The sequence below is a fragment of the Panulirus ornatus genome, chromosome 42 (genome assembly GCF_036320965.1).
Source record: "Panulirus ornatus isolate Po-2019 chromosome 42, ASM3632096v1, whole genome shotgun sequence".
NCBI classification, from domain to species: Eukaryota; Metazoa; Arthropoda; class Malacostraca; order Decapoda; family Palinuridae; genus Panulirus; species Panulirus ornatus.
In genome coordinates, this window is record NC_092265.1 from 1,139,090 (window position 1) to 1,164,461 (window position 25,372).

Sequence of the window (25,372 nt, forward strand, 5' to 3'; positions counted from 1 at the left end):
GGTAAACCATGGAAAGCTGTGTAGGTATGTATATTTGCGTGTGTGGACGTATGTATATACATGTGTATGGGGGGGGTTGGGCCATTTCTTTCGTCTGTTTCCTTGCGCTACCTCGCAAACGCGGGAGACAGCGACAAAGTATAAAAAAAAAAAAAATATATATATATATATATATATATATATATATATATATATATATATATATATATATATATATATATATATATATTTTACTCGATCAAACCACCTCACACCACACATTGTCCTCAAACATCTCATTTCCAGCACATCGACCCTCCTGCGCACAACTCTATCCATAGCCCACGCCTCACAACCATACAACATTGTTGGAACCACTATTCCTTCAAACATATCCATTTTTGCTTTCCGAGATAATGTTCTCGACTTCCACACATTCTTCAAGGCTCCCAGGATTTTTGCCCCCTCCCCCACCCTATGATTCACTTCCACTTCCATGGTTCCATCCGCTGCCAGATCCACTCCCAGATATCTAAAACACTTTACTTCCTCCAGTTTTTCTCCATTCAAACTTACCTCCCAATTGACTTGACCCTCAACCCTACTGTACCTAATAACCTTGCTCTTATTCACATTTACTTTTAACTTTCTTCTTTCACACACTTTACCAAACTCAGTCACCAGCTTCTGCAGTTTCTCACATGAATCAGCCACCAGCGCTGTATCATCAGCGAACAACAACTGACTCACTTCCCAAGCTCTCTCATCCACAACAGACTTCATACTTGCCCCTCTTTCCAAAACTCTTGCATTCACCTTCCTAACAACCCCATCCATAAACAAATTAAACAACCATGGAGACATCACACACCCCTGCCGCAAACCTACATTCACTGAGAACCAATCACTTTCCTCTCTTCCTACACATACACATGCCTTACATCCTCGATAAAAACTTTTCACCGCTTCTAACAACTTGCCTCCCACACCATATATTCATAATACCTTCCACAGAGCATCTCTATCAACTCTATCATATGCCTTCTCCAGATCCATAAATGCTACATACAAATCCATTTGCTTTTCTAAGTATTTCTCACATACATTCTTCAAGGCATGTACAGAGCATCAGATTGGGGAAGAGCAGTGTGGTTTCAGAAGTGGTAGAGGATGTGTGGATCAGGTGTTTGCTTTGAAGAATGTATGTGAGAAATATATATATATATATATATATATATATATATATATATATATATATATATATATATATATATATATATATATATATTTTGGGAGCCTTGAAAAATGTGTGGAAGTCGAGAACATTATCTCGGAAAGCAAAAATGGGTATGTTTGAAGGAATAGTGGTTCCAACAATGTTGTATGGTTGCGAGGCGTGGGCTATGGATAGAGTTGTGCGCAGGAGGATGGATGTGCTGGAAATGAGATGTTTGAGGACAATGTGTGGTGTGAGGTGGTTTGATCGAATAAGTAACGTAAGGGTAAGAGAGATGTGTGGAAATAAAAAGAGCGTGGTTGAGAGAGCAGAAGAGGGTGTTTTGAAATGGTTTGGGCACATGGAGAGAATGAGTGAGGAAAGATTGACCAAGAGGATATATGTGTCGGAGGTGGAGGGAACGAGGAGAAGAGGGAGACCAAATTGGAGGTGGAAAGATGGAGTGAAAAAGATTTTGTGTGATCGGGGCCTGAACATGCAGGAGGGTGAAAGGAGGGCAAGGAATAGAGTGAATTGGAGCGATGTGGTATACAGGGTTTGACGTGCTGTCAGTGGATTGAATCAAGGCATGTGAAGCGTCTGGGGTAAACCATGGAAAGCTGTGTAGGTATGTATATTTGCGTGTGTGGACGTGTGTATGTACATGTGTATGGGGGGGGGGTTGGGCCATTTCTTTCGTCTGTTTCCTTGCGCTACCTCGCAAACGCGGGAGACAGCGACAAAGTATAAAAAAAAGAAGAAAAAAAAAAAAAAAAAATATATATATATATATATATATATATATATATATATATATATATATATTGGAAAGGATCACAATTTTGTGCGTGATCAAGTATATTCCTATGAGTCCACAGGGAAAATGAAACACGGTAAGTTCCCAAGTGCACTTTCGTGTAATTATCACATCATCAGGGGAGACACAAGAGAGAAATAAAACAGTCAGTAGATATACAACGAAGAGGCGTAGCTAGGACGCCATTTGGTAAACATGTGGAAAGAAAGCGGTGGTTTCGGTGCATTATACATGACAGCTAGAGACTGAGTGTTAACGAATGTAGCCTTTGTTTTCTTTTCCTAGCGCTACCTCGCGCTCATGCAGGGGGAGGGGCTTGTCATTTCATGTGTGGTGTGGTGGCGACGGGAATGAATAAAGGCAGAAAGTATGAAATATGTACATGTGTATATATGTATATGTCTGTATATGTATATATATGTATATGTTGAAATGTATAGGTATGTATATGTGCGTGTGTGGATGTGTATGCATATACATGTGTATGTGGGTGGGTTGGGCCATTCTTTTGTCTGTATTCTTGTACTACCTTGCTAACGCGGGAGACAGCGACAAAGTATAATAATAATGATAAAAAATTCTTATATATATATATATATATATATATATATATATATATATATATATATATATATATATATATATATATTACAGAGGTATAAGTTTGTTGAGTATTCCTGGGAAATAATATGGCGGGGTATTGATTGAGAGAGTAAAGGCATGTATGGAGCATCAGATTGGGGAAGAGCAGTGTGGTTTGAGAAGAGGTAGAGGATGTGTGGATCAGGTGTTTGCTTTGAAGAATGTATGTGAGAAATATGTAGAAAAATAGATGGATTTGTATGTTAGCACTTATGGATCTGGAGAAGTCATATGATAGAGTTGATAGAGATGCTTTGTGGAAGGTATTAGGAGTATACGGTGTGGGAGGTAAGTTGCTAGAAGCAGTTAAAAGTTTTTATCAAGGATGTAAGGCATGTGTACAAGTAGGAAGAGAGGAAAGTGATTAGTTCCCAGTGAATATTGGTTTGCAGCAGGGGTGTATGATGTCTACACGGTTGTTTAATTTGTTTATGGATGAGGTTGTTAGGGAGGTGAATGCAAGATTATTGGAGAGAGGGGCAAGTATGCAGTCTATTGTGGATGAGAGGGCTTGGGAAGTGAGTCAGTTGTTGTTTGCTGATGATACAGCACTGGTGGCTGATTCAGGTGAGAAACTACAGCAGTTGGTGACTGAGTTTGGTAAAGTGTGTGAAAGAAGAAAGCTGAGAGTAAATGTGAATACGAGCAAAGGTAATTAGGTTCATTAGGGTTGAGGAACAAGTTAATTGGGATGTAAGTTTGAATGGAGAAAAACTTGAGGAAGTTAAGTGTTTTAGATATCTGGTAGTGGATTTAGCAGCAGATGGAACCATGGAAGCAGAGGTGAGTCACAGGGTGGGGGAGGGGGCAAAGGTTCTGGGAGCATTGAAGAATGTGTGGAATGCAAGAACGTTACCTCAGAGAGCAAAGTTGGGTATGTTTGAAGGAATAGTGTTTCCAACAATGTTATATAGTTGCGAGGCATGTGCTATAGATAGGGTTGTGCGGAGGAGGATGGATGTGCTGGAAATGAAATGTTTGTGAACAACACGTGGTGTGAGGTGGTTTGATCGAGTAAGGATTGAAAGGGTAAGAGAGATGTGTGGTAACAAAAAGAGTGTGGTTGAGAGAAAAGAAGTGGGTGTATTGAAATGGTTTGGTCAAATGGAGAGAATGAGTGAGGAAAGACTAACAAAGAGGATATATGTATGAGAGGTGGAGGGAACGAGAAGTAAGAGACCAAATTGGAAGTGGAAGGATGGAGTGAAAAAGATTTTGAGGTGAAAGGCGTGCAAGGAATAGAGTGAATTGGAACGATGTGGTATACCAGGGTCGATGTACTGTCAATGGATTGAACCAGGGCATGTGAAGCATCTGGGGAAAACCATGGAAAGTTTTGTGAGGCCTGGATGTGGAAAGGGAGCTGTGGTTTCAGTGCATTACACATGACAGCTAGAGACTGAGTGTGAACGAATGTGGCCCTTGTTGTCTTTTCCTAGCGCTACCTCGCACGCACATGGGGGGAGGGGGGTGCCATTTCATGTGTGGCAGGGGGGCGGTGGGAATGGATGAAGGTAGCGTGTATGAATATGTACATGTGTATATATGTATATGTCTGTGTATGTATATGTATGTATACGTTGAAATGTATTGGTATGTCTATATGCAAATGAGAGTTGGGGTGAGAGAGTATCATTAAATTTTAGGGAGAATAAAAAGATGTTCTGGAAGGAGGTAAATAAAGTGTGTAAGACAAGGGAGCAAATGGGAACTTCAGTGAAGGGCGCAAATGGGGAGGTGATAACAAGTAGTGGTGATGTGAGAAGGAGATGGAGTGAGTATTTTGAAGGTTTGTTGAATGTGTTTGATGATAGAGTGGCAGATATAGGGTGTTTTGGTCGAGGGTGGTGTGCAAAGTGAGAGGGTTAGGGAAAATGATTTGGTAAACAGAGAAGAGGTAGTAAAAGCTTTGCGGAAGATGAAAGCCGGCAAGGCAGCAGGTTTGGATGGTATTGCAGTGGAATTTATTAAAAAAGGGGGTGACTGTATTAGTTGACTGGTTGGTAAGGTTATTTAATGTATGTATGACTCACGGTGAGGTGCCTGAGGATTGGCGGAATGCGTGCATAGTGCCATTGTACAAAGGCAAAGGGGATAAGAGTGAGTGCTCAAATTACAGAGGTATAAGTTTGTTGAGTATTCCTGGGAAATAATATGGCGGGGTATTGATTGAGAGAGTAAAGGCATGTATGGAGCATCAGATTGGGGAAGAGCAGTGTGGTTTGAGAAGAGGTAGAGGATGTGTGGATCAGGTGTTTGCTTTGAAGAATGTATGTGAGAAATATGTAGAAAAATAGATGGATTTGTATGTTAGCACTTATGGATCTGGAGAAGTCATATGATAGAGTTGATAGAGATGCTTTGTGGAAGGTATTAGGAGTATACGGTGTGGGAGGTAAGTTGCTAGAAGCAGTTAAAAGTTTTTATCAAGGATGTAAGGCATGTGTACAAGTAGGAAGAGAGGAAAGTGATTAGTTCCCAGTGAATATTGGTTTGCAGCAGGGGTGTATGATGTCTACACGGTTGTTTAATTTGTTTATGGATGAGGTTGTTAGGGAGGTGAATGCAAGATTATTGGAGAGAGGGGCAAGTATGCAGTCTATTGTGGATGAGAGGGCTTGGGAAGTGAGTCAGTTGTTGTTTGCTGATGATACAGCACTGGTGGCTGATTCAGGTGAGAAACTACAGCAGTTGGTGACTGAGTTTGGTAAAGTGTGTGAAAGAAGAAAGCTGAGAGTAAATGTGAATACGAGCAAAGGTAATTAGGTTCATTAGGGTTGAGGAACAAGTTAATTGGGATGTAAGTTTGAATGGAGAAAAACTTGAGGAAGTTAAGTGTTTTAGATATCTGGTAGTGGATTTAGCAGCAGATGGAACCATGGAAGCAGAGGTGAGTCACAGGGTGGGGGAGGGGGCAAAGGTTCTGGGAGCATTGAAGAATGTGTGGAATGCAAGAACGTTACCTCAGAGAGCAAAGTTGGGTATGTTTGAAGGAATAGTGTTTCCAACAATGTTATATAGTTGCGAGGCATGTGCTATAGATAGGGTTGTGCGGAGGAGGATGGATGTGCTGGAAATGAAATGTTTGTGAACAACACGTGGTGTGAGGTGGTTTGATCGAGTAAGGATTGAAAGGGTAAGAGAGATGTGTGGTAACAAAAAGAGTGTGGTTGAGAGAAAAGAAGTGGGTGTATTGAAATGGTTTGGTCAAATGGAGAGAATGAGTGAGGAAAGACTAACAAAGAGGATATATGTATGAGAGGTGGAGGGAACGAGAAGTAAGAGACCAAATTGGAAGTGGAAGGATGGAGTGAAAAAGATTTTGAGGTGAAAGGCGTGCAAGGAATAGAGTGAATTGGAACGATGTGGTATACCAGGGTCGATGTACTGTCAATGGATTGAACCAGGGCATGTGAAGCATCTGGGGAAAACCATGGAAAGTTTTGTGAGGCCTGGATGTGGAAAGGGAGCTGTGGTTTCAGTGCATTACACATGACAGCTAGAGACTGAGTGTGAACGAATGTGGCCCTTGTTGTCTTTTCCTAGCGCTACCTCGCACGCACATGGGGGGAGGGGGGTGCCATTTCATGTGTGGCAGGGGGGCGGTGGGAATGGATGAAGGTAGCGTGTATGAATATGTACATGTGTATATATGTATATGTCTGTGTATGTATATGTATGTATACGTTGAAATGTATTGGTATGTCTATATGCAAATGAGAGTTGGGGTGAGAGAGTATCATTAAATTTTAGGGAGAATAAAAAGATGTTCTGGAAGGAGGTAAATAAAGTGTGTAAGACAAGGGAGCAAATGGGAACTTCAGTGAAGGGCGCAAATGGGGAGGTGATAACAAGTAGTGGTGATGTGAGAAGGAGATGGAGTGAGTATTTTGAAGGTTTGTTGAATGTGTTTGATGATAGAGTGGCAGATATAGGGTGTTTTGGTCGAGGTGGTGTGCAAAGTGAGAGGGTTAGGGAAAATGATTTGGTAAACAGAGAAGAGGTAGTAAAAGCTTTGCGGAAGATGAAAGCCGGCAAGGCAGCAGGTTTGGATGGTATTGCAGTGGAATTTATTAAAAAAGGGGGTGACTGTATTGTTGACTGGTTGGTAAGGTTATTTAATGTATGTATGACTCACGGTGAGGTGCCTGAGGATTGGCGGAATGCGTGCATAGTGCCATTGTACAAAGGCAAAGGGGATAAGAGTGAGTGCTCAAATTACAGAGGTATAAGTTTGTTGAGTATTCCTGGTAAATTATATGGGAGGGTATTGATTGAGAGGGTGAAAGCATGTACAGAGCATCAGATTGGGGAAGAGCAGTGTGGTTTCAGAAGTGGTAGAGGATGTGTGGATCAGGTGTTTGCTTTGAAGAATGTATGTGAGAAACACTTAGAAAAGCAAATGGATTTGTATGTAGCATTTATGGATCTGGAGAAGGCATATGATAGAGTTGATAGAGATGCTCTGTGGAAGGTATTAAGAATATATGGTGTGGGAGGCAAGTTGTTAGAAGCAGTGAAAAGTTTTTATCGAGGATGTAAGGCATGTGTACGTGTAGGAAGAGAGGAAAGTGATTGGTTCTCAGTGAATGTAGGTTTGCGGCAGGGGTGTGTGATGTCTCCATGGTTGTTTAATTTGTTTATGGATGGGGCTGTTAGGGAGGTGAATGCAAGAGTTTTGGAAAGAGGGGCAAGTATGAAGTCTGTTGGGGATGAGAGAGCTTGGGAAGTGAGTCAGTTGTTGTTCGCTGATGATACAGCACTGGTGGCTGATTCATGTGAGAAACTGCAGAAGCTAGTGACTGAGTTTGGTAAAGTGTGTGAAAGAAGAAAGTTAAGAGTAAATGTGAATAAGAGCAAGGTTATTAGGTACAGTAGGGTTGAGGGTCAAGTCAATTGGGAGGTGAGTTTGAATGGAGAAAAACTGGAGGAAGTGAAGTGTTTTAGATATCTGGGAGTGGATCTGGCAGCGGATGGAACCATGGAAGCGGAAGTGGATCATAGGGTGGGGGAGGGGGCGAAAATTCTGGGAGCCTTGAAGAATGTGTGGAAGTCGAGAACATTATCACGGAAAGCAAAAATGAGTATGTTTGAAGGAATAGTGGTTCCAACAATGTTGTATGGTTGCGAGGCGTGGGCTATGGATAGAGTTGTGTGCAGGAGGATGGATGTGCTGGAAATGAGATGTTTGAGGACAATGTGTGGTGTGAGGTGGTTTGATCGAGTAAGTAACGTAAGGGTAAGAGAGATGTGTGGAAATAAAAAGAGCGTGGTTGAGAGAGCAGAAGAGGGTGTTTTGAAATGGTTTGGGCACATGGAGAGAATGAGTGAGGAAAGATTGACCAAGAGGATATATGTGTCGGAGGTGGAGGGAACGAGGAGAAGAGGGAGACCAAATTGGAGGTGGAAAGATGGAGTGAAAAAGATTTTGTGTGATCGGGGCCTGAACATGCAGGAGGGTGAAAGGAGGGCAAGGAATAGAGTGAATTGGAGCGATGTGGTATACCGGGGTTGACGTGCTGTCAGTGGATTGAATCGGGGCATGTGAAGCGGCTGGGGTAAACCATGGAAAGCTGTGTAGGTATGTATATTTTGCATGTGTGGACGTATGTATATACATGTGTATGGGGGTGGGTTGGGCCATTTCTTTCGTCTGTTTCCTTGCTTGACCCACAACCCTACTGTACCTAATAACCTTGCTCTTATTCACATTTACTCTTAACTTTCTTCTGTAACACACTTTACCAAACTCAGTCACCAGCTTCTGCAGTTTCTCACATGAATCAGCCACCAGCGCTGTACCATCAGCGAACAACAACTGACTCACTTCCCAAGCTCTCTCATCCACAACAGACTTCATACTTGCCCCTCTTTCCAAAACTCTTGCATTCACCTCCCTAACAACCCCATCCATACACAAATTAAACAACCATGGAGACATCACACACCCCTGCCACAAACCTACATTCACTGAGAACCAATCACTTTCCTCTCTTCCTACACATACACATGCCTTACATCCTCGATAAAAACTTTTCACTGCTTCTAACAACTTGCCTCCCACACCATATATTCTTAATACCTTCCACAGAGCATATCTATCAACTCTATCATATGCCTTCTCCAGATCCATAAATGCTACATACAAATCCATTTGCTTTTCTAAGTATTTCTCACATACATTCTTCAAAGCAAACACCTGATCCACACATCCTCTACCACTTCTGAAACCACACTGCTCTTCCCCAATCTGATGCTCTGTACATGCCTTCACCCTCTCAATCAATACCCTCCCATATAATTTACCAGGAATACTCAACAAACTTATACCTCTGTAATTTGAGCACTCACTCTTATCCCCTTTGCCTTTGTACAATGGCACTATGCACGCATTCCGCCAATCCTCAGGCACCTCACCATGAGTCTCATACATACATTAAATAACCTTACCAACCAGTCAATAATACAGTCACCCCCTTTTTTAATAAATTCCACTGCAATACCATCCAAACCTGCTGCCTTGCCGGCTTTCATCTTCCGCAAAGCTTTTACTACCTCTTCTCTGTTTACCAAATCATTTTCCCTAACCCTCTCACTTTGCACACCACCTCGACCAAAACACCCTATATCTGCCACTCTATCATCAAACACATTCAACAAACCTTCAAAATACTCACTCCATCTCCTTCTCACATCACCACTACTTGTTATCACCTCCCCATTTGCGCCCTTCACTGAAGTTCCCATTTGCTCCCTTGTCTTACGCACTTTATTTACCTCCTTCCAGAACGTCTTTTTATTCTCCCTAAAATTTAATGATACTCTCTCACCCCAACTCTCATTTGCCCTCTTTTTCACCTCTTGCACCTTTCTCTTGACCTCCTGTCTCTTTCTTTTATACATCTCCCACTCAATTGCATTTTTTCCCTGCAAAAATCGTCCAAATGCCTCTCTCTTCTCTTTCACTAATAATCTTCATTCTTCATCCCACGACTCACTACCCTTTCTAATCAACCCACCTCCCACTCTTCTCATGCCACAAGCATCTTTTGCGCAATCCATCACTGATTCCCTAAATACATCCCATTCCTCCCCCTTCCATTGTTCTCACCTTTTTCCATTCTGTACTCAGTCTCTCCTGGTACTTCCTCACAGAAGTCTCCTTCCCAAGCTCACTTACTCTCACCACCCTCTTCACCCCAACATTCACTCTTCTTTTCTGAAAACCCATACAAATCTTCACCTTAGCCTCCACAAGATAATGATCAGACATCCCTCCAGTTGCACCTCTCAGCACATTAACATCCAAAAGTCTCTCTTTCACGCGCCTGTCAATTAACACGTAATCCAGTAACGCTCTCTGGCCATCTCTCCTACTTACATACGTATACTTATGTATGTCTCGCTTTTTAAACCAGGTATTCCCAATCACCAGTCCTTTTTCAGCACATAAATCTACAAGCTCTTCACCATTTCCATTTACAACACTGAACACCCCATGTATACCAATTATTCCCTCAACTGCCACATTACTCACCTTTGCATTCAAATCACCCATCACTATAACCCGGTCTCGTGCATCAAAACCACTAACACACTCATTCAGCTGCTCCCAAAACACTTGCCTCTCATGATCTTTCTTCTCTTGCCCAGGTGCATATGCACCAATAATCACCCATCTCTCTCCATCAACTTTCACTTTTACCCATATTAATCGAGAATTTACTTTCTTACATTCTATCACATACTCCCACAACTCCTGTTTCAGGAGTACTGCTACTCCTTCCCTTGCTCTTGTCCTCTCACTAAACCCTGACTTTACTCCCAAGACATTCCCAAACCACTCTTCCCCTTTACCCTTGAGCTTTGTTTCACTCAGAGCCAAAACATCCAGGTACCTTTCCTCAAACATACTACCTATCTCTCCTTTTTTCACATCTTGGTTACATCCACACACATTTAGACACCCCAGTCTGAGCCTTCGAGGAGGATGAGCACTCCCCGCGTGACTCCTTCTTCTGTTTCCCATTTTAGAAAGTTAAAAAATACAAGGAGGGGAGGATATATATATATATATATATATATATATATTTTTTTTTTTTTTTATTATACTTTGTCGCTGTCTCCCGCGCTTGCGAGGTAGCGCAAGGAAACACGAAAGAAATGGCCCAACCCCCCCCATACACATGTATATACATACGTCCACACACGCAAATATACATACCTACACAGCTTTCCATGGTTTACCCCAGACGCTTCACATGCCTTGATTCAATCCACTGACAGCACATCAACCCCGGTATACCACATCGCTCCAATTCACTCTATTCCTTGCCCTCCTTTCACCCTCCTGTATGTTCAGGCCCCAATCACACAAAATCTTTTTCACTCCATCTTTCCACCTCCAATTTGGTCTCCCTCTTCTCCTCGTTCCCTCCACCTCCGACACATATATCCTCTTGGTCAATCTTTCCTCATATATATATATATATATATATATATATATATATATATATATATATATATATATATATTAAACCTGGGGATAGGGGAGAAAGAATACTTCCCGCGCATTCCCTGCGTGTTGTAGAAGGCGACTAAAAGGGAAGGGAGCGGGGGGCTGGAAATCCTCCCCTCTTGTTTTGTTTTTTTTGTTTTTTTTTTTCCCAAAAAAGGAACAGACGGGGGCCAGATGAGGATACTCCCTGAAAGGCCCCGTCCTCTGTTCTTAACGCTACCTCGCAAATGCGGGAAATGGCGAATAGTATAAAAAAAAAGATATATATATATATATATATATATATATATATATATATATATATATATATATATATATATATATATATCTTTCTTTCAAACTACTCACCACTTCCCGCATTAGCGAGGTAGCGTTAAGAACAGAGGGCTGGGCCTTTGAGGGAATATCCTTACCTGGCCCCCTTCTCTGTTCCTTCTTTTTGAAAAAAAAAAAAAAAAAAAAAAAAGAGAGGGGAGGATTTCCAGCCTCCCGCTCCCTCCCCTTTTAGTCGCTTTCTACGACACGCAGGGAATACGTGGGAAGTATTCTTTCTCCCTCATCCCCAGGGATATATATATATATATATATATATATATATATATTATTCATATTTATTATATTTAACCACTGTCTTTCGCATTAGCGAGCTAGTGCAAGGAAAAAGACAAGGAATGGCCCAACCCACCCACATACACATGTGTATACATAAACACCCACACACACACATATACATACATATACATTTAAACGTATACATACATATACATACACAGACATATACACATGTACATATCCATACAGACTTCATCCATTCCCATCCCCAACCGCCACACACAAAATAGCATCCCCCCTCCCCCCTCTAGTGAGGTAGCACCAGAAACAGACAAAAAAGGCCACATTCGTTCACACTCAGTCTCTAGCTGTCATGTGTAATGCACCGAAACCACAGCTCCCTTTCCATATCCAGGCCCCACAGACCTTTCCATGGTTTACCCCAGACGCTTCACATGCCCTAGTTCAATCCATTGACAGCATGTCAACCCCAGTATACCACATCCTTCCAATTCACTCTATTCATTGTGTGTGTGTGTGTGTGTGTGTGTGCAAAATGAAAGGAATTTTCAGTCTTGTCATTAATATGGTGTGCATGGTGCTGTAATTTCAAAACACGCCTTTCAGTTATTCTGGCAAATGTTTTCTGTAGCCAGAGCCTAAGTTTTATACTCTTTCAAGAAACAGCACTGTAGTCTCTTAGACAAACTCCAAATTTGGGCCAATATTAAATTTTTAGAGGTGAACTTCAGATAAGCTGGACACGAATTTCAAAATATTTGTCAGATACCTTGATTTCCAATTACATGATTTTAGTAACAAATTAGTAAGTGTGATTAAGAGTTGCCTAATTGGCTTCCGAGAATCTCCTGGAGGTCATTCAATAATATTAGAATTTATTACTAATGCAATATCATTTCTCACTATGAAGGGATTTTCAATGCTGTACATATTATCAGTTTCAGATAATGTAAATAATGTTAAAAACTTATTTTGGTAAGCAAAGTATCCTAGATTTAATTGTAAAACATTTCCTCGACTTTACATATTTTCTATATTGATCACGTCTTATTACACCAGTACTTACTCTATCATGTTTTAGTATACCGGTGTTTTAATGATCATATCTTATTGTATCATTACTTTGATTGTCACGTCTTATTATACAAGTGCTTTGATTATCCAGAAACTATACAAGAGAAGTTGTGGAAGCTGTAACTCTTTGACGATTACCATGATTATGCTAATCAGCCCTGATTGACTAAGGGTTTTTTATATTCTTGTCTTGATTGACCAGGATTTTCAAAAATGAGACCTTATCATTTAAGAATTTTGAATACTCAAACCCTAAATTACAATATTTCTTATTAAAGCATTGATTAACAACAATCTTGATTATTCATGAGCTGGTTAGCCATATTTTGATTTTTCATAAATTCTATCACCAAAACTATATTAAAATCCAAAACTTCCTTAACAAAATTGTAATTAATTGATATAAATAACCAGAACTTGTTTATGAGGGGAATGCTGAACCAAATGTTTTTAATAATCTTGATTACAGAGAATATGGATAACTAGATTTTTTCATAATTGGGGTGTCAGTACCACAGATAAGAATCAGATTTTGATTACCCAAAATCATGACAACTTGGGACTCAAATCAAAATACTAATTATTTAGTATTGATTAATAAGAATCCAGTTCAACCAGGATTTGTTCACCAAAATCTTATTCTGTAACTGATTGGCTAGGGATTTTTTGATCATAATTTTGATTATTGATGGATTAAATAAGATATGTATTATTTTGGGCTTCATTGACAAGAACTTGAATATTTTTTTGTTCAGAACATAACTAAGATATTTATTATTTTGGACTTCATTGACAAGAACTTGAATATTTTTTGTTCAGAACATAACTATCTATTTCTGTTTAAATTCATAGATCATATTTTTCATTTCCTGATGATTTGACCAAACAACTGGATATTCATCACAAGATTATTCAGAATCTGTGCAATCTATGCTTTCATAAAGCAATATCGATATAGTCTAGAGTCCCGTTACTTTAAATCTTGCAATCTGTGTATCATATTCATGACTACCGATCAAGAGTATTACAACTATGTAAGTAATAAATATCACTTTAAGACCTCATTCATTAGAATGTATGTTATCTAGAACCACCTTCATTATCTAGAATCAATTACATTATCTAGAACCATCAAAATTTTCCAGAGCCATCTAGAGAAAAATTCTAGTACAGTGTATGAAATAAAATTTTAGACAAATGTAACAATTGCCTGTTAATTCAGAGCTCAGTTGTATTTCTTGTAATTTTTCATAAGAGCATAACTTGATATAAAAAAATTCAAGACAGTATGTAACCACATTTTTGTTGTTTAAAATGCAAAAGAAGTTGTCTCCACTTTATCATCCTTCCTTGAATAATCAAATAGTAAACTATATCATCCTCCAAATTTTATTACTTTGGCATACTTTCAAGTACAATTCTCCACAAAGTTTGGCTATTTCTCTTGCATAGTATTATACATTTATCATCCCATGATAATTTAGTAACTTCATATTCCCACCGTACTTGCTCATTTTATGAGCCATTTTTTATTTTATACACCCCGTTTTTGAGTATGTAGAATGTTGCCAGTCACTTTTTTTTTTTTTTTTGCAATGCACTGCATGGCACTATTACAAGATGAAATCACAATAGTTCATCTTTTACTTGACTTGCTCTACAAATTTTTGTGATATTTTGCACACATTCAGACAACCAATCACTTTTATTAAGCAATTAACTATACCATCTCTTCTTTGGCTCTTTGAAAGACAAAAGGTAAAGTAAATTTGAGGAAATTAGTATTCATTTTTCTTAATACATGATAAACATACACAGTTATCATTTTTATTTGGATTTCCTGGAAGGTTAGAGCTTCATGTGTAGAATTATTGAATTGAAAATAAAGATTCACAATTTTATTTATCAATGAGTGTTATAATTATCAGTAACAATCACTGAAGGAGACCTGATTTTGATGTGACTGTTAACCCTTTAGATACATAATCTGTATATGGATGAATTGTCCTGTCACTCCTTTCAGGTCATATTTTGATTCAAGTCAGTGGCCTTAGAAAATTTATTGCTCTGTCTATCTGCCTATTTCTCATATACCTGTCGCATATACCATTCCATGCATTCTTCCACCATTTCTCTCTCTCCAGTACTCTTCCACTCTATTTCCCCATGTCACTGGTGGTCTTCCTCTCACACGTGTGTATGTAGGAGGTTGGGCCATTCTTTCGTCTGTTTCCTTGCGCTACCTCGCTAACACAGGAGACAGCAACAAAGCAAAATAATAATAATGATATAAAGTATAAAAAAAAAAAAAAAATTATTTATTTATTTACTTTATTTATTTTGCTTTGTCGCTGTCTCACGCGTTTGTGAGGTAGTGAAAGGAAACAGACGAAAGAAATGGCCCAACCCACACCCATACACATGTATATACATACATGTCCACATACGCAAATGTACATACCTATACATCTCAATGTACACATATCTATACACACACAGACATATACATATATACACATGTACATAATTCATACTGTCTGCTTTTATTTATTCCCATCGCCACCTCACCACACATGGAATAACATCCCCCCCCCCATGTGTGCAAGGTAGCGCTAGGAAAAGACAGCAAAGGCCCCATTCGTTCACACTCAGTCTCTTGCTGTCATGTAACAATGCCCGAAACCACAGCTCCCTTTCTGCATCCAGGCCCCACAGAACTTTCCATGGTTTACCTCAGACACTTCACATGCCCTGATTCAATCCATTGACAGCACGTCGACCCTGGTATACCACATCGATCCAATTCACTCTATTCCTTGCCTGCCTTTCACCCTCCTGCATGTTCAGGCCCCGATCACTCAAAATCTTTTTCACTCCATCTTTCCACCTCTAATTTGGTCTAATAATAATAATAATAATAATAAATATATATATATATCCCCTGGGGATAGGGGAAAAAGAATACTTCCCAAGCATTCCTAATGTGTCGTACAAGGCAACTAAAGGGGACAGAGCGGGGGCTAAAACCCTCCCCTCCTTACTTTCGTCTGTTTCCTTGCGCTACCTCGCAAACGCGGGAGACGGGCAAAGAAAAAAAAAATATATATATATATATATATATATATATATATATATATATATATATATATATATATATATATATATATATATTTTTTTTTTTCTTTGCCCGTCTCCCGCGTTTGCGAGGTAGCGCAAGGAAACAGACGAAAGAAATGGCCCAACCCACCCCCATACACATGTATATACATACGTCCACACACGCAAATATACATACCTACACAGCTTTCCATGGTTTACCCCAGACGCTTCACATGCCCTGATTCAATCCACTGACAGCACGTCAACCCCGGTATACCACATCGATCCAATTCACTCTATTCCCTGCCCTCCTTTCACCCTCCTGCATGTTCAGGCCCCGATCACACAAAATCTTTTTCACTCCATCTTTCCACCTCCAGTTTGGTCTCCCACTTCTCCTCGTTCCCTCCACCTCCGACACATATATCCTCTTGGTCAATCTTTCCTCACTCATTCTCTCCATGTGCCCAAACCATTTCAAAACACCCTCTTCTGCTCTCTCAACCACGCTCTTTTTATTTCCACACATCTCTCTTACCCTTACGTTACTTACTCGATCAAACCACCTCACACCACACATTGTCCTCAAACATCTCATTTCCAGCACATCCATCCTCCTGCGCACAACTCTATCCATAGCCCAAGCCTCGCAACCATACAACATTGTTGGAACCATTATTCCTTCAAACATACCCATTTTTGCTTTCCGAGATAATGTTCTCGACTTCCACACATTCTTCAAGGCTCCCAGGATTTTCGCCCCCTCCCCCACCCTATGATCCACTTCCGATTCCATGGTTCCATCCGCTGCCAGATCCACTCCCAGATATCTAAAACACTTTACTTCCTCCAGTTTTTCTCCATTCAAACTTACCTCCCAATTGACTTGACCCTCAACCCTACTGTACCTAATTACCTTGCTCTTATTCACATTTACTCTTAAATTTCTTCTTTCACACACTTTTCCAAACTCAGTCACCAGCTTCTGCAGTTTCTCACATGAATCAGGCACCAGCGCTGTATCATCAGCGAACAACAACTGACTCACTTCCCAAGCTCTTTCATCCCCAACAGACTTCACACTTGCCCCTATTTCCAAAACTCTTGCATTCACCACCCTAACAACCCCATCCATAAACAAATTAAACAACCATGGAGACATCACACACCCCTGCCGCAAACCTACATTCACTGAGAACCAATCAGGTTTGGATGGTATTGCAGTGGAATTTATTAAAAAAGGGGGTGACTGTATTGTTGACTGGTTGGTAAGGTTATTTAATGTATGTATGTCTCACGGTGAGGTGCCTGAGGATTGGCGGAATGCGTGCATAGTGCCATTGTACAAAGGCAAAGGGGATAAGAGTGAGTGCTCAAATTACAGAGGTATAAGTTTGTTGAGTATTCCTGGTAAATTATATGGGAGGGTATTGATTGAGAGGGTGAAGGCATGTACAGAGCATCAGATTGAGGAAGAGCAGTGTGGTTTCAGAAGTGGTAGAGGATGTGTGGATCAGGTGTTTGCTTTGAAGAATGTATGTGAGAAATACTTAGAAAAGCAAATGGATTTGTATGTAGCATTTATGGATCTGGAGAAGGCATATGATAGAGTTGATAGAGATGCTCTGTGGAAGGTATTAAGAATATATGGTGTGGTTGGCAAGTTGTTAGAAGCAGTGAAAAGTTTTTATCGAGGATGTAAGGCATGTGTATGTGTAGGAAGAGAGGAAAGTGACTGGTTCTCAGTGAATGTAGGTTTGCGGCAGGGGTGTGTGATGTCTCCATGGTTGTTTAATTTGTTTATGGATGGGGTTGTTAGGGAGGTGAATGCAAGAGTTTTGGAAAGAGGGGCAAGTATGAAGTCTGTTGGGGATGAGAGAGCTTGGGAAGTGAGTCAGTTGTTGTTCGCTGATGATACAGCGCTGTTGGGTGATTCATGTGAGAAACTGCAGAAGCTGGTGACTGAGTTTGGTAAAGTGTGTGAAGGAAGAAAGTTAAGTGTAAATGTGAATAAGAGCAAGGTTATTAGGTACAGTAGGGTTGAGGGTCAAGTCAATTGGGAGGTGAGTTTGAATGGAGAAAAACTGGAGGAAGTGAAGTGTTTTAGATATCTGGGAGTGGATCTGGCAGCGGATGGAACCATGGAAGCGGAAGTGGATCATAGGGTGGGGGAGGGGGCGAAAATTCTGGGGTCCCTGAAGAATGTGTGGAAGTCGAGAACATTATCTCGGAAAGCAAAAATGGGTATGTTTGAAGGAATAGTGGTTCCAACAATGTTGTATGGTTGCGAGGTGTGGGCTATGGATAGAGTTGTGCGCAGGAGGATGGATGTGCTGGAAATGAGATGTTTGAGGACAATGTGTGGTGTGAGGTGGTTTGATCGAGTGAGTAACGTAAGGGTAAGAGAGATGTGTGGAAATAAAAAGAGCGTGGTTGAGAGAGAAGAAGAGGGTGTTTTGAAGTGGTTTGGGCACATGGAGAAGATGAGTGAGGAAAGATTGACCAAGAGGATATATGTGTCGGAGGGGGAGGGAGCAAGGAGAAGAGGTAGACCAAATTGGAGGTGGAAAGATGGAGTGAAAAAGATTTTGTGTGATCGGGGCCTGAACATGCAGGAGGGTGAAAGGAGGACAAGGAATAGAGTGAGTTGGAGCGATGTGGTATACCGGGGTTGACGTGCTGTCGGTGGATTGAATCAGGGCATGTGAAGCGTCTGGGGTAAACCATGTAAAGCTGTGTAGGTATGTGGGAGGTGAGTTTGAGTGGAGAAAAACTGGAGGAAGTGAAGAGTTTTAGATATCTGGGAGTGGATCTGGCAGCGGATGGAACCATGGAAGCGGAAGTGGATCATAGGGTGGGGGAGGGGGCGAAAATTCTGGGAGCCTTGAAGAATGTGTGGAAGTCGAGAACATTATCTCGGAAAGCAAAAATGGGTATGTTTGAAGGAATAGTGGTTCCAACAATGTTGTATGGTTGCGAGGCGTGGGCTATGGATAGAGTTGTGCACAGGAGGATGGATGTGCTGGAAATGAGATGTTTGAGGACAATGTGTGGTGTGAGGTGGTTTGATCGAGTAAGTAACGTAAGGGTGAGAGAGATGTGTGGAAATAAAAAGAGCGTGGTTGAGAGAGCAGAAGAGGGTGTTTTGAAGTGGTTTGGGCACATGGAGAGAATGAGTGAGGAAAGGTTGACCAAGAGGATATATGTGTCGGAGGTGGAGGGAACGAGGAGAAGAGGGAGACCAAAGTGGAGGTGGAAAGATGGAGTGAAAAAGATTTTGTGTGATCGGGGCCTGAACATGCAGGAGGGTGAAAGGAGGGCAGGGAATAGAGTGAATTGGAGCGATGTGGTATACCGGGGTTGACGTGCTGTCAGTGGATTGAATCGGGGCATGTGAAGCGTCTGGGGTAAACCATGGATAGCTGTGTAGGTATGTATATTTGCGTGTGTGGACGTATGTATATACATGTGTATGGGGGTGGGTTGGGCCATTTCTTTCGTCTGTTTCCTTGCGCTACCTCGCAAACGCGGGAGACAGCGACAAAGCAAAAAAAAAATATATATATATATATATATATATATATATATATATATATATATATATATATATATATATATATATATATATATATTCTTTTTTTCTTTCTTTTAAACTATTCGCCATTTCCCGCGTTAGCAAGGTAGCGTTAAGAACAGAGGACTGGGCCTTTTTTGGAATATCCTCACCTGGCCCCCTGTTCTTCTTTTGGAAAATTAGAAAAAAAAAAAAACGAGAGGGGAGGATTTCCAGCCCCCACTCCCTCCCCTTTTAGTCGCCTTCTACGACACGCAGGGAAGACGTGAGAAGTATTCTTAATCCCCTATCCCCAGGGATAATATATATATATATATATATATATATATATATATATATATATATATATATATATATATATATATATATATATATATAATTTTTTTTTTTTTCATACTATTCGCTATTTCCCGCGATAGCGAGGTAGCGTTAAGAACAGAGGACTGGGCCTTTGAGGGAATATCCTCACCTGGCCCTCTTCTCTGTTCCTTCTTTTGGGGGAAAAAAAAAAAAAGAAAAAAAAAAAACGAGAGGGGAGGATTTCCAGCCCCCCGCTCCCTTCCCTTTTAGTCGCCTTCTACGACACGCAGGGAATACGTGGGAAGTATTCTTTCTCCCCTATCCCCAGGGAATTCTCCCCTATCCCAGGGAATATATATATATATATTTTTTTTTTTTTTTTTTTTCATACTATTTGCCATTTCCCGCGTTAGTTATATATATATATACTTTGTTGCTGTCTCCCGCGTTAGCGAGGTAGCTTAAGGAAATAGACGAAAGAATGGCTTAACCTACCCACATACACATGTATATACATACACGTCCACACATGCACATATACATACCTATACATTTCAACATATACATATATATACATACATAGACATATACATATATACACATGTACATAATTCATACTTGCTGCCTTTATTCATTCCTGTCGCCACCCCACCACACATGAAATGACAGCCCCCTCCCCCCACACATGTGCGATGTAGCACTAGGAAAAGACAACAAAGGCCACATTTGTTAACACTCAATCTCTAGCTGTCATGTATAATGCACCGAAACCACAGCTCCCTATCCACATCCAGGCCCCACAAAACTTTCCATGGTTTACCCTAGACGCTTCACATGCCCTGGTTCAAGCCATTGACAGCACGTCAACCCCGGTATACCACATCATTCCAATTCACTCTATTCCTTGCATGCCTTTCACCCTCCTGTATATATACATATATACAGTGCAGAGTATCAATTGAATTCTTGCATTATTTCATTTATGCAATAGAATCTCAAATATTTGAGATACATTTGGCATCTCACTGAACCATTTTCATTACATTTAGCAGCATAAATCCAAAAAAGAATAATGGATGAGAATCAAATTTTCTGAGGAAAAAACTAAATTTGAGGTAATACATAGATACTTTTTAAATTTCAGTGTCATATATAAGCTTTGTCATATCACTCATAACACTCATTTTTAAGTTCACATTAACTTAGAACTACCTTGAAAGTTATTGCTGTATCTAAAGGGATAATAGAGGATTAGATAAAACTAAATGATTTTGCTGTTGGATTATGCATTCACTTAGTTGTCAAACAGAGAATTAGATTCAAAGTAGGATTATATCAAAGGAAACTGGATATTGTACATCAACCCCCTAGATGTCTTGATGTGATAAACTGGTGATTTTTAATGACTCAGTAATGAAAGATGTACTTAAGTACAGAAGTGCATGAAAATTTATTACTGCTACAGTTTGTTTATTCCTTTAAGTGTGTACAGTACCTTCCTACAGCAACATTCAAGGCTTTCATTTTTTATACATGTTAATTGTATGAGGTCAACTGTTTCTGAAGTTAATTATATTGTTTGTTATACTTTGCAGTTTTCTTGCAGACCAATAAGTCTGAAGCCATCAAGTCTTCAATAATGATATAGAACAGTGGTTAGCCAATAAGTAGATTACTATAGGATAAGCTGTATGCTTGTTGCATATTTTAGCAGATTCATCAGCAGTTGTACTATCAACTTAACATTTGATGTACAAACTAATTGGAAAATTAATGGAGTAAGATGCTCAGAAAGGTAAATTAGAAAGATTAGGAAGGTTGCTTTTTCAAGTTTGATTAAGAATCTGTTTTTAGGGCCATGAAAAATTTTCTTTACTGAGTAACTGTGTTGAAATGTTATACTACAAATCATGATGCAGTTGCATAAACTATAGGAATTATTTTCAAATCACAAAGGGACATTAATTATGAACACTTACCATTATGTGATTAAAAGGAAAGGAAAGGGGCATTCATATTTTAGGGGTCATTAAATTTGTTTCATTTTCTTTGAACTCTTAGTATTTTCTGTGAATCAAATAAGTATCACACCATTAACAAGTCCATTCATACATGAATAGGTCTCTCATAATTTTTCATTTTGGCATTTGAGTAGAAGTGATGGGTTGGAACATAAGGCAGAAACATTTGGGAGACACAATAGGTAGAAGTAGTCAGTAGGAACATTGTGTAGGAGCCTCTGGAAACACTGCACTTGAGTTACCCTCTGCCAGTGGCCTGTTAATGCTAAGAAGCAGCATTGAAGTTTCACCAATTATGGAGACTTGCTGTGGCCATCCCCTTGAGGGAGTTCCTGGAGGGAATGGGCATCAGAGATATGGGTACATATAGACAGCTAGTGAGCACATCAATCTGGATATAACAGCACATCGCGTATATGTAGCATTAAGGAAATGGTGCTGATGTACAAGCGCACATGTGCAAACCACCCTTCTGGAAGCACAAGGTATACACCAATGCCATATGAAAATATGTCAATGATATTTGGTGTCACAGGCGGGGAGGAGAAAACCAAAGCTACAGCATCATCAGTGGTGGGCGCTATGGCTGGCCTAAAGAACAGTTTATTAGCTGGAGGTGGCAGTAGTGGTGGTGGCAGTGGTAGTAGTGGAGGAAAGCCTGCAACAGCTGCAAGTGGTAGTGCCGGGGGCTTGATGGCTGCTGTTGCTGCTGCAGCTGCAGCAGCAGCTTCATCAACTGTCCCGGCTACACCACCTGCATCCATAAACCCTTCCACATCCAACAAAGAGCATAAAGCTGAGAGCAGTGCAGAATCAGTACGTCCTGACCGCAAGTCCAGTAGTGGTCAGCTTAGTGGTACCCAGCTGAGCAACAACCAACCTAATAGCGGTAAGTGGGTGTGTTGCCAGCGTGATCCTGCACGCGCACACTACCCACAGTGGGCCACCATCTAACTTGGTAATGCCCAGTAACAATCCATCTAGACTAACTGTTCAAGTGTGAAACACACCACCCACTCAATACAAGGTCCTGTCTGTGCAATGCTCACACAGTACTAGTCATATTACTTAATCACACTGATAGAGTTATCGCCTGCAGAGTCCTGTGTAACAAGTCTTTAGTATGTTAATTGCAAATACTAACACAAAAGTGTGTTTTATATACAGCAATTGATTTTGACTAACTGAAAAGCATGTAAGTTTCAGGAATTATTTATTAATGTAATGAAATATGAATACCCCTAATAAACTAGAGAGTAAGTTACAATTTGAAAAATATAAAAATCATACTGTCCTTTTAAACATAATTTCACAAATGTTTTCAGTTAGATTGTTATTAGTACAGTTTCCTACCTTGTGCACATATTTTGAAAGAATTTTATGAGGCTTACTCCATGTAAAAGTGACCATAAATATGTCTTGCTATATGGTCAGTAGGCAAGCTTATGTAAATTCTGTTTGACATGCAGCTAGCTACATAAAATTCTAGTGGTATGCATTGGAAATAACCCATTTCTAGTATCATTTCTTAGCCTTTGATTGTTTTAAATAGTCTGTTTGGACACAGTTACTGCATAATAAATTCAGGAGTAGCTGGTTGTAATATTGAGTACTAGTAGGAGGATTCATATTACTAAGCAGTGAATGAATTACTGTATACATACAGCAGTATCTTTTATCATTCAAGGTATGACAGCCTTACAATGCAAACAATTGAGAAAGATCAGTGTTTGAAGTTAAAAGTTTTTGCAGTGATGTGAAAAAAAAGGATTTTCTGCTTCTTTATGTGTGATAACTAGATTACAGAAGCATAATCCAGTTTTGGTCTTTGGTAGCCATCAGAGAGTGTTTCTGCATGTTCCTTGAGGACATATGGAAAGACATCATTAGGACCATGAACCTTCCATATGTCAAGACATTTCAATAGCCTGGTTCTGCTTTTTCTATCAATTTCAATACCTTCTAAGACTTCTTCCCCATAGTTTTCCCACTATGAAAACAGTTTAAAGCTGTTGATTCTGCTCGTCACTTTTTTCTTTATCTATAGATTTATATCTGTATAGATTTAGATCTGTACATAGCTCTAGGTCTATCTAGCAAAATAATAATAATAATAATAGTAATAATGATAATTATTATTATTATACTTTGTCGCGTTTTCCCGTGTTAGCGAGGTAGCGCAAGGAAACAGACGAAAGAATGGCCCAACCCACCATATACACATGTATATACATAAACGTCCACACACGTACATATACATACCTATACATCTCAACGTATACATATATATACACACACAGACATATACATATATACACATGTACACAATTCATACTGTCTGCCCTTATTTATTCCCGTTGCCACCCCGCCACACATGAAATAACAACACCCTCCCCCCACATGTGCGCGAGGTAGCGCTAGGAAAAGACAACAAAGGCCACATTCGTTCACACAGACTTTTTTTCCCTAAGTACTCCCACACCATGAAAATAAATTGAAGTTGTTCATTCTGCTCTTCACATTTTTTCCTCATCATTCTCAAAAGTTCTTTCTTCCTAGCCCTTTAGTATGATTTGCTGCTTTTTTGATTATTTGCTTCTGATGAACTTATGGAACAATTTTGGAATGGCTTTTGCATAGTTGACAATATTCTTTTTAGAGTTTTCTCTTCCTCTCTACTTATCTTGCAGCTTTAATGTCTTCCTTTCTTATACCTTTCAAATTCTGACTGGTTACAGTGTCATCTATACCATCTCCATAATACATCTCTTAGCTTTTTCATTTCTGGGCATTCTTTATTGAAGCTCTTTTTTCTGTGAATTAACTCCTTCACTATAGATTTCCCTGAAGTTGAAAGACATATTTAAAACTGCATTCACTTCAGAGGAAAAAACTGTACCAACTTTATAAAGGTGGGAGGGGGATGAAGTTTTGAAGGTATAGAAATTACATAATCAGGCTATTAAAATAACTAGACCCCCACAAGGTCTATTGTCCTGATAAAGATACACACAAAAAGAATGTGGAAAGGCATTGCCTATGCTTCTCAAAATATGTTGTGTAGATTACTTGAGGAAGTGGTAGTTCCAGCTCAAAATACTGCTCAGTAATTCACTAAAGGAAGGGTTAGTTCCAAAGATGTAGAAGGCAAATTTGTACTAACATATGAGAAAGGTGATCAAGAAATAGCACTGAACTAGAGGCCAGTCTCAATGACAAGTGTAGACTGTGAAACACTTGAAAAGGTAATGAGAAAGTAAATGAAGGATTATCTGCAAAGGAAAAACTACCTAACTGCGAGTCAACTTTTATGATGGGGTGAGCTCCATCTTACACCAAAGATAGCAATGGGTAGACTGTTTGCTGGACAGCCTGAAAACCTTTAACATTATACCCCATCAAAGAATGATAGAGAAGCTAGAACTAAATACAGAAAGAAGAGTCAGACTCCTTCACAGGACAGAAGATAACCCAATGGAAGGAAGCAAATGATGCAAGTAAGAAGTTAACCCTCAAAGTGGGTTGCAGTCACAAGTTATATACTACAGGACTTGCCTTA

At 39.8% G+C, this 25,372-nt stretch overlaps 1 protein-coding gene across 19 annotated transcripts in view; it reads left to right on the plus strand.

The window, feature by feature from the left end:
• Positions 1 to 25,372, plus strand: part of CaMKII (Calcium/calmodulin-dependent protein kinase II) — a 391,068-nt gene that overhangs the window by 307,006 nt on the left and 58,690 nt on the right. For 14 of the 19 annotated variants that reach the window (XM_071686261.1, XM_071686265.1, XM_071686262.1 and 11 more), the window contains one exon: positions 22,349 to 22,702. The exons of the other annotated variants lie outside the window; for them this stretch is intronic. In XM_071686261.1, coding sequence (XP_071542362.1) covers positions 22,349 to 22,702 — 354 coding nt within the window. The remainder of the gene's footprint in view (positions 1 to 22,348; positions 22,703 to 25,372) is intronic. 19 annotated transcript variants of the gene reach the window in all.